The 11,262-nt window shown below is 42.7% G+C and overlaps 1 protein-coding gene across 1 annotated transcript in view; it reads left to right on the plus strand.

The window, feature by feature from the left end:
• tjp1b (tight junction protein 1b) overlaps positions 1-7,625 on the plus strand; it is a 70,970-nt gene extending 63,345 nt beyond the window's left edge. The window contains exons 25-27 of the mRNA XM_038998565.1: positions 3,652-3,863; positions 4,184-4,327; positions 7,531-7,625. Coding sequence (XP_038854493.1) covers positions 3,652-3,863; positions 4,184-4,327; positions 7,531-7,625 — 451 coding nt within the window. The remainder of the gene's footprint in view (positions 1-3,651; positions 3,864-4,183; positions 4,328-7,530) is intronic.
• The last annotated feature ends 3,637 nt before the right edge of the window (positions 7,626-11,262 follow it).

Consider the following 11,262-nt stretch of genomic DNA (forward strand, 5'->3'; position numbering starts at 1 on the left):
TGTTTGGCATGGTTGTTCTAATATGGTCATTTAGCAGATACCTCGTTGTTATGCCTCTAGCCCCAGCCTCCCGATACCCACAAACGGTACATACAGTACTCATTAAATCACTGGAACATCCGCAGCATCATCATACAGGCAATGGCCATATTTACAGATGTACTAAATCATGGTTCTGAGTTCTGACCTTGTAGTGACCTCTGTGACTGCTTCTGTGGTGGAGGACTACTTTAGTTCTGACCTTGTAGTGACCGCTTCTGTGGTGGAGGACTACTTTAGTTCTGACCTTGTAGTGACCTCTGACTGCTTCTGTGGTGGAGAGGACTCCTTTAGCTCCACCTCTCTTGGGGATACACCAAAACACTCATTACCTGTCTTGAACATCATATACAAGCAATGGCAATAATAATACATCTGAGATAGCATGTTTATGACCTTGTAGGGTTATGTAGGGGCCTGGTTATGTAGGGGCCTGGTTATGTAGGGGACTGGTTATGTAGGGGACTGGTTATGTAGGGACCTGGTTATGTAGGGACCTGGTTATGTAGCAGGGTTATGTAGGGGCCTGGTTATGTAGGGGCCTGGTTATGTAGCAGGGTTATGTAGGGGCCTGGTTATGTAGGGGCCTGGTTATGTAGGGGCCTGGTTATGTAGGGGCCTGGTTATGTAGTAGGGTTATGTAGGGGCAGGGTTATTTAGGGACCTGGTTATGTAGCAGGGTTATGTAGGGGCCTGGTTATGTAGCAGGGTTATGCAGCAGGGTTATGTAGGGACCTGGTTATGTAGGGACCTGGTTATGTAGCAGGGTTATGTAGCAAGGTTATGTAGGGACCTGGTTATGTAGCAGGGTTATGTAGGGACCTGGTTATGTAGCAGGGTTATGTAGGGACCTGGTTATGTAGCAGGGTTATGTAGGGACCTGGTTATGTAGCAGGGTTATGTAGGAGCCTGGTTATTTAGCAGGGTTATGTAGGGGCCTGGTTATTTAGCAGGGTTATGTAGGACCTGGTTATGTAGGGACCTGGTTATTTAGCAGAGTTATGTAGGGACCTGGTTATGTAGGGGCCTGGTTATGTAGCAGGGTTATGTAGGGACCTGGTTATGTAGCAGGGTTATGAAGGGACCTGGTTATGTAGCAGGGTTATGTAGGGGCCTGGTTATGTAGGGGCCTGGTTATGTAGCAGGGTTATGTAGGGACCTGGTTATGTAGGGACCTGGTTATGTAGGGACCTGGTTATGTAGGGACCTGGTTATGTAGGAGGGTTATGTAGGGGCCTGGTTATGTAGGGGCCTGGTTATGTAGCAGGGTTATGTAGGGACCTGGTTATGTAGGGGCCTGGTTATGTAGCAGGGTTACGTAGGGACCTGGTTATGTAGGGACCTGGTTATGTAGCAGGGTTATGTAGCAGGGTTACGTAGGGACCTGGTTATGTAGCAGGGTTACGTAGGGACCTGGTTATGTAGCAGGGTTATGTAGCAGGGTTACGTAGGGACCTGGTTATGTAGCAGGGTTACGTAGGGACCTGGTTATGTAGGGGCCTGGTTATGTAGCAGGGTTATGTAGGGACCTGGTTATGTAGGGACCTGGTTATGTAGGGACCTGGTTATGTAGCAGGGTTATGTAGGGACCTGGTTATGTAGCAGGGTTATGTAGGGACCTGGTTATGTAGCAGGGTTATGTAGGGACCTGGTTATGTAGCAGGGTTATGTAGGGGCCTGGTTATTTAGCAGGGTTATGTAGGGGCCTGGTTATTTAGCAGGGTTATGTAGGACCTGGTTATGTAGGGACCTGGTTATTTAGCAGAGTTATGTAGGGGCCTGGTTATGTAGGGGCCTGGTTATGTAGGGACCTGGTTATGTAGGGGCCTGGTTATGTAGCAGGGTTATGAAGGGACCTGGTTATGTAGCAGGGTTATGTAGGGGCCTGGTTATGTAGGAGGGTTATGTAGGGGCCTGGTTATGTAGCAGGGTTATGTAGCAGGGTTATGTAGGGACCTGGTTATGTAGGGGCCTGGTTATGTAGGGGCCTGGTTATGTAGAGGCCTGGTTATGTAGAGGCCTGGTTATGTAGGGGCCTGGTTATGTAGGAGCCTGGTTATGTAGGAGCCTGGTTATGTAGCAGGGTTATTTAGGGACCTGGTTATGTAGCAGGGTTATGTAGGGGCCTGGTTATGTAGCAGGGTTACGTAGGGACCTGGTTATGTAGGGGCCTGGTTATGTAGGGGCCTGGTTATGTAGAGGCCTGGTTATGTAGAGGCCTGGTTATGTAGGGGCCTGGTTATGTAGGAGCCTGGTTATGTAGGAGCCTGGTTATGTAGCAGGGTTATGTAGGGACCTGGTTATGTAGCAGGGTTACGTAGGGACCTGGTTATGTAGGGACCTGGTTATGTAGCAGGGTTATGTAGCAGGGTTACGTAGGGACCTGGTTATGTAGCAGGGTTACGTAGGGACCTGGTTATGTAGCAGGGTTATGTAGGGGCCTGGTTATGTAGCAGGGTTACGTAGGGACCTGGTTATGTAGGGACCTGGTTATGTAGCAGGGTTACGTAGGGACCTGGTTATGTAGCAGGGTTATGTAGCAGGGTTACGTAGGGACCTGGTTATGTAGCAGGGTTATGTAGGGGCCTGGTTATGTAGCAGGGTTATGTAGGGACCTGGTTATGTAGGGACCTGGTTATGTAGCCTGCTGTTGGCATGACTCACTGTTTAGCCTCTACCTTCTCCCCACTCTAGATCAGCCCCTCCCCCTTTCACCTCTCTCCTCTCTACCCCAGTGTTCTATACAGTATAGATAGTAACTAACAGTCACAACTCTCTACCCCAGTGTTCTATACAGTATAGATAGTAACTAACAGTCACATCTCTCTACCCCAGTGTTCTATACAGTATAGATAGTAACTAACAGTCACAACTCTCTACCCCAGTGTTCTATACAGTATAGATAGTAACTAACAGTCACAACTCTCTACCCCAGTGTTCTATACAGTATAGATAGTAACTAACAGTCACAACTCTCTACCCCAGTGTTCTATACAGTATAGATAGTAACTAACAGTCACAACTCTCTACCCCAGTGTTCTATACAGTATAGATAGTAACTAACAGTCACAACTCTCTACCCCAGTGTTCTATACAGTATAGATAGTAACTAACAGTCACAACTCTCTACCCCAGTGTTCTATACAGTATAGATAGTAACTAACAGTCACAACTCTCTACCCCAGTGTTCTATACAGTATAGATAGTAACTAACAGTCACAACTCTCTACCCCAGTGTTCTATACAGTATAGATAGTAACTAACAGTCACAACTCTCTCTCCTCTCTACCCCAGTGTTCTATACAGTATAGATAGTAACTAACAGTCACAACTCTCTACCCCAGTGTTCTATACAGTATAGATAGTAACTAACAGTCACATCTCTCTACCCCAGTGTTCTATACAGTATAGATAGTAACTAACAGTCACATCTCTCTACCCCATTGTTCTATACAGTATAGATAGTAACTAACAGTCACATCTCTCTACCCCAGTGTTCTATACAGTATAGATAGTAACTAACAGTCACATCTCTCTCTCCTCGTTACCCCAGTGTTCTATACAGTATAGATAGTAACTAACAGTCACAACTCTCTCTCCTCTCTACCCCAGTGTTCTGGATGATGATGAGGAGGATGAAGGTCACACAGTGGTGGCCACGGCCCGGGGGATCTTCAACTGTAACGGCGGGGTGCTGAGCTCCATCGAGACGGGAGTCAGCATCATCATCCCCCAGGGAGCCATCCCAGACAGCATAGAACAGGAGATCTATTTCAAGGTCTGCCGGGACAACAGCATCCTGCCCCCCCTGGACAAGGAGAAAGGTATGTGTCTGGTGTTTTCTTATTAAACTATTCCCGCTGGATAGTACATCTTACTCTTGTTGCTCTAGCAGCAGTCCTGCCAACTCAGGACCCTGGAGACAGGGGTTCGATCCCCTTGGTCAATCTCCATCTTCCATCTCTTTCAACTGTCTTCCCCCTTTCTCAAGATCCCCCTTTCATCTCCATCTTCCATCCCGTTCAACTGTCTTCCCCCTTTCTCAAGATCTGTCTATCTTAATTATGAAAAGGAGAGCAGAATTCCGTTCTCCTAAAGATAAAATAGAAAATATATCATTCTTGCCTCTGTCTATTCCATCCAGGAGAGACCCTGCTCAGCCCTCTGGTGATGTGTGGGCCTCACGGTCTTCAGTTCCTGAAGCCGGTGGAGCTGCGTCTACCTCACTGTGCGTCTATGACCCCCGATGGTTGGTCTTTTGCTCTAAAATCCTCCGACTCCTCGTCGGGTACGCTGTCCTCTATCTGTCCTTTTGGGGTTTGGGTCGGGGCTTCAAATGGCTTGTGTGATTGGTTGGTGTTGTGATTGAGGAGGGGTCACCATAGAGTTGGATAAGAGTACATTTGATAAGGGGCGGGCTGTGTTTCCAACTCTATGGGTGTCGCTGGGGATCAGGGTCTGGGGTCAGTTTAGTCAGTCAAGTAAATGGAAATTCTAAGTCAAACATTTGCATTTTTTTTGCATTTTTCCCCCATTTATTTCTCAATAAACCCAAGAATGAGAAACTCTTTAATTCTAATATTTTAAAAACTATTGAAATGGAATTGAGCCCAACCCTGCAAAAGAGAGATCTGGCTTGTTCATTGTCATTATCACTCTTTTGAATAATCTCATCTACTGGTTTCCAGGTTCCAGTTATTCCATTTTCTAGTCACAACATTGCATTTTCTTTATGGGGTTTTATAACAATCTGAACATTTGTATCACCTAATTAGTTATTTCCCACAGTAGTTACAATGTGAGGATTATGAAAACAGCCTGTGTTGCACCTAACATACACTACCATTCAAAAGTTTGGGGTCACTTAGAAATGTCCTTGTTTTCCATGAAATTAGTTGCAAAATGAATAGGAAATATAGTCAAAACGTTAACAAGGTTATTAATAAATGTGTCCTTCAAACTTTGCTTTCGTCAAAGAATCCCCCATTTGCAGCAATTACAGCCTTGCAGACCTATGGCATTCTAGTTGTCAATTTGTTGCCTTCACTGTTGACGTTGAGACTGGTGTTTTGCGGGTACTATTTAATGAAGCTGCCCGTTGAGGACTTGTTAGGCGTCTGTTTCTCAAACTAGTCGCTCTAATGTACTTGTCCTCTTGTTCAGTTGTGCACCGGGGCCTCCCACTCCTCTTTCTATTCTGGTTAGAGCCAGTTTGCTGTTCTGTGAAGGGAGTAGTACACAGCGTTGTACGAGATCTTCAGTTTCTTGGCAATTTCTCGCATGGAAGCCTTCATTTCTCAGAACAAGAATAGACTGACGAGTTTAAGAAGAATGTTCTTTGTTTCTGGCCATTTTGAGCCTGTAATCAAACACACAAATGCTGATGCTCCAGATACTCAACTAGTCTAAAGAAGGCCAGTTTTATTGCTTCTTTAATCAGCACTACAGTTTTCAGCTGTGCTAACATAATTGCAAAATGGTTTTCTAATGATCAATTAGCCTTTTAAAATGATAAACTTGGATTAGCTAACACAACGTGCCATTGGAACACAGGAGTGATGGTTGCTGATAATGGGCCTCTGTACGCCTATGTAGATATTCTATAAAAAATCTGCCGTTTCCCGCTACAATAGTTATTTACAACATTAACAATGTCTACACTGTATTTCTGATCAATTTTATGTTATTTTAATGGACAAAAAAATTGCTTTTCTTTCAAAAACAAGGACATTTCTAAGTGAGCCCAAACTTTTGAACGGTAGTGTATTACTGGTCCATTTGAAGGCTTTAAAGTTTAAGTAGCTGAGTATGGACATAGTGTAACAGTTTTTAACAAATATGTAACACTTAGTAACAAAATATTTTGAGTATGTACAGTCGTGGCCAAAAGTTTTGAGAATGACACAAATATTAATTTTCACAAAGTCTGCTGCCTCAGTTTGTAAGATGGCAATTTGCATATACTCCAGAATGTTATGAAGAGTGGTCAGATGAATTGCAAAGTCCCTCTTTGCCATGCAAATGAACTGAATCCCCCAAAAACATTTCCACTGCATTTCAGCCCTGCCACAAAAGGACCAGCTGACATCATGTCAGTGATTCTCTCGTTAACACAGGTGTGAGTGTTGACGAAGACAAGTCTGGAGAGCACTCTGTCATGCTGATTGAGTTCGAATAACAGACTGGAAGCTTCAAAAGGAGGGTGGTGCTTGGAATCATTGTTCTTCCTCTGTAAACCATGGTTACCTGCAAGGAAACACGTGCCATCATCATTGCTTTGCACAAAAAGGGCTTCACAGGCAAGGATATTGCTGCCAGTAATATTGCACCAAATCAACCATTTATCGGATCATCAAGAACTTCAAGGAGAGCGGTTCAGTTGTTGTATAGAAGGCTTCAGGGCGCCCAAGAAAGTCCAGCAAGCGCTAGCACTGTCTCCTAAAGTTGATTCAGCTGCGGGATCGGGGCACCACCAGTACAGAGCTTGCTCAGGAATGGCAACAGGCAGGTAGGTGTGAGTGCATCTGCACGCGCAGTGAGGCGAAGACTTTTGGAGGATGGCCTGGTGCCAAGAAGGGCAGCAAAGAAGCCACTTCTCTCCAGGAAAAACATCAGGGACAGACTGATATTCTGCAAAAAGTACAGGGATTGGACTGCTGAGGACTGGGGTAAAGTCATTTTCTCTGATGAATCCCCTTTCCGATTGTTTGGGGCATCCGGAAAAAAGCTTGTCCGGAGAAGACAAGGTGAGCGCTACCATCAGTCCTGTGTCATGCCAACAGTAAAGCATCCTGAGACCATTCATGTGAGGGTTGCTTCTCAGCCAAGGGAGTGGGCTCACTCACAATTTTGCCTAAGAACAAAGAATGGTACCAACACATCCTCCGAGAACTCCCAACCATCCAGGAACAGTTTGGTGACAAACAATGCCCTTTTCCAGCATGATGGAGCACCTTGCCATAAGGCAAAAGTGATAACTAAGTGGCTCGGGGAACAAAACATCAATGTTTTGGGTCCATGGCCAGGAAACTCAGGATACTGTATTACAGACAGTGTTGGGGTTAGGATACTGTATTAGGATTGGGATACTGTATTACAGTCAGTGTTAGGATTAGGATACTGTATTACAGTCATTGTTGGGGTTAGGATACTGTATTAGGATTGGGATACTGTATTACAGTCAGTGTTGGGGTTAAGTATTTTGTGTAGATTGTTGACAAAAAAATTACAATGAAATACATTTTAATCCCACTTTAACACAATACAATGTTTAGAAATACTTTGGCAAGGCACTGCACGTACATTCCTCACACACATGATGATTTTTGTGTAAGTTCTCGTCAGCGTATGCTGTTATTTACGGCCTGTAGATCACTCTTAACATAACACTGGGCCTTAAACAAATGGAAAGAACAGCACAATAAGAAAAGACAAACAACCAACCCGACCGACTGACCATTAACTGTGTTCCTGTTTCTCTAATTCCTTCAGGTGACTCCAAGACATGGCAGAACAAGTCTCTCCCAGGAGACCCCAACTACCTGGTAGGAGCCAACTGTGTGTCTGTGCTCATCGACCACTTCTGAACATAGAGGGAGACAGCTGGCCTGTTACTGAATGTGTTAGATCAGGGGGCAGCCACAGACTGAAACATTGCCCTCCTCTCCTGCTGCTGTGACCACCTTGCCCCGTTGTCCCACTCCCAGGCAGCAGGGGGCAGCACTGCTTGACTTGATGAAGCACGAACTTGATTCTTGAATATTGAACATTGATGCGTTGTTTACTGCGCCCCCCCCCCCCAAAAAAAAAACTCAACAAGGTAGGAGGGGTCTCCCAACATGGGAGGAGTCTCAACGCAGCATCCTATCCCAGTGCTGTGCTCCCTCCTCCCCCCCTTTTTTTGGTGCTTTAACTAAAGGCTTGCAAAAAATAAAAACTTTTAAAAACTATAATATATTATATTTAAAAAATTGAGCTGTTGTTGGAATGCATGAACAGTGCCACAGACTGACTGAAGAATGATCTCATTTTGAAATTTTTAGCCTTTTTTTTTTTTTAACAAGTCTGAGCAAATTGCAAGAAAAATAACATTTTTGAAAAAAATTCTAGATAAGGAGAATTCTTGGGGAGAAAAATAATAATATTGCAACGGAAATTTTCCAATTTAATGTATGCACTCACAAACAGAAAAGTCGATATATGCAAAAAACGTTTTTGTCTGTGAGGTTGTCTGTGGTCATGCGTTTCTCTCTTGAAGGATAGCTAAGGACTTGCAGATGATCTCATCTCAACAAGGGTTTTGAAGGAAGATTGGAGATTTAAGTACTGTAGGCGTCGTTTATGAAGATATAATACTGAAGACTGAAGGTAAAGTATTGGCATTGGGATGCCCCTGTTTGATTGGTCAAACGGGCTTTCTCTCTCCATGTTTAGAAGAAGTGAATCTTTTGTAGTTATGTTTTACCGTAGATACATGTAACTGACTTGATTTGCCAAACTCCTGCAGCTGTCTACATCTATGCATGTGCTATGACTCAGGTCCAGAAGCCTGCTTACTACTAAGTTGAAACACATTAAAAGTCCCATCTTGCACTGCAAGCAGTGCTGCCTTATCTGCATAGTAACTGTTTCTTTTTCAGTATAAAGACTTACTTAAAAACAGATTTTTTAAGTTGTAGTGATTGATCAATTATGGAAGTTTAAAAAAAGAAATAAAATTAAAAGCATTTCTCTGCATTTTCAACCCATTATATCAGTGAACTTGGATTTAGCATACAATAATATGAGGCTGATGAAACGGTAATGCTTTCTTTTCCTGCTATGCATATTGAAGTTTGAGAAAATACTACAAACAAAAACATGTTTAAATTGTGGCTGTACATAATGCTAGCAAATGGCTTTGGTTCGCTGTAAATTAACTTTTCTACATTTGTTATTTTGTATAAAAGTTTTTTTTTTTAATGTTTCTTAAAAAAAAAAAAAGAAGAGAGAAAGTGATGATTTAATTGGTTGTGTTTGTATTCTGGTTATACATGCCTACCGTGAGCCTTGGAACTGACCTACAGTAAGCAGTAATAAAATCCAACTTTTCTACCATCATTACATACCCACACAACACTACTACTTAAAAGAAATTTCTAACAATCAGAAATAACTTTTTTTTCTTCTTATTTACAAAACAAAAATAGAAAAAGTGCTTGGTTTAAATAATTTAAAAAGATCTGTACTTGAGGGGAGCTGCTTTAAGGAGCGGTCCCGTCCTCTATTTGTGATGCTGGAAGCTCCATTCTATTGAAATGTATTTTTGTACTAATAGACTATTTATTATGGCACATCAGTACTATTTTATTTTGATATGATGATAACACACTAGTTTTCTTTTTCCTGTGTGGCTGACATTATTTATTTTAGTTTTATTTACGTTAAATGTTTTTGTTCTTTGCAACACATTTCTAAATATAACACTGTATTAATACATAAAATAATTTTAAAAGTAGTGCTTGGTTTGAGACTTCAATCGTGAGAAGAGAGTACATTATTGAGTAGGATGCTTATAACACACACTGATCTGACTGTAGGTGTGTCTCGCTTAACAGATTAGTGTGTAGATTTTTCAGCTTGCTAATCTTTGGATGCAAATGCATGTCTGGCGATCCATGACAGTAATAAGATATTTCAAACATCTACAATTCATGGTGCAATTCCTTTCGGTCTCCAAGCCTTTTACTCGTGGCGTCAAGTGTCTCATATGGTGAATGAATGGTATACAAAGGTTACAGATTGTCTGGTGTCTTGTCACTCTCAATGATCTCATCAGGGTCCAAAAGGGGATAAACTTTACTGAGCGAAAAATATAAACGCAGCATGTAAAGTGTTGGTCCTATGTTTTTCATGAGCTGAAATAAAAATGATCCCAGAAAATGTTTCATATGCAGAAAGAGTTTATTTCTCTCAAATTTAGTTCACATCCCTGTTAGTGAGCGTTTGCCTCTGATTAAACATGATTATTACACAAATTCACCTTGTGCTGTGGACAATAAGGCCACTCTAAAATGTGCAGTTTAGTCACACAACAATGCCAGAGGTCTCAAGTTTTGAAGGAGTGTGCAATTGGCATGATGACTGCAGGAATGTCCACCAGAGTTGTGCCAGAGAAAGTAATGTTAATTTCATCTACCAAATTTCTCTACCATAAGCCGTCTGACCTGCCTCACAACCGCAGACCACCTACCTGTATGGCATTGTGTGGGTGAGCGGTTTGCTGATGTCAACGTTGTGAACAGAGTGCCCCATGGTGGCGGTGGGGTTATGGTATGGGCAGACATAAGCTACGGACAACGAACACAATTGCATTTTATCAATTCCTCATATGAACTGTAATCAATGTTCCCTCCCCAAAAAATCTGGCATTTCAGGTCTGCTGAGTGCATATTTGAACATTGTGAAAATTCAGTGCAACTTCCAGTGTGTGTTTACTGTCAACACTGAGGCTGTAGCTGCTTTAAGTTACAGTTTTACTGTGAACACTGAGGCTGTAGCTGCTTTAAGTTACAGTTTTACTGTGAACACTGAGGCTGTAGCCGCTTTAAGTTACAGTTTTACTGTGAACACTGAGGCTGTAGCCGCTTTAAGTTACAGTTTTACTGTGAACACTGAGGCTGTAGCTGCTTTAAGTTACTGTTTTACTGTGACCACTGAGGCTGTAGCCGCTTTAAGTTACAGTTTTAAGAGTGGTCTACCATCAAAAACAATGGAGAAAATGCATCCCATAACATTTTAACATGGAAATAGCTGTTCTATCATTCAGCCTACAGTAGCAGCCAATGTGTGGTGTTCAATGTAGGCCTACATTCCATGAGACTTCTGAAAAAAACATGCAAGTCATGACATTAACCTGTTTATCCACTTGTCTTTCAGTCAAGCAGGTGACTGAAAATGTGTGTTTGTAAGAAACCACATGAAATAAAATCCATTATTATTCCAATACAATTATTACAGACAAATTATGCTACTCTGCCTATTGGCTACTTAGCTTATTCAAGGTCAAAGGCACTGCATCTCAGTGCAAGAGGGGTCACTGCAGTCCCTGGTTTGATTCCAGGCTGCATCACATCCGGCCGTGATTGGGAGTCCAATAGGGCGGCGCACAATTGGCCCAGCGTCGTCCGGGTTTGGCAGGGGTAGGCCGTCATTGTAAATGAGAATTTGTTCTTAACTGACTTG

Source organism: Salvelinus namaycush, chromosome 8, assembly GCF_016432855.1.
Source record: "Salvelinus namaycush isolate Seneca chromosome 8, SaNama_1.0, whole genome shotgun sequence".
NCBI lineage: Eukaryota > Metazoa > Chordata > Actinopteri > Salmoniformes > Salmonidae > Salvelinus > Salvelinus namaycush.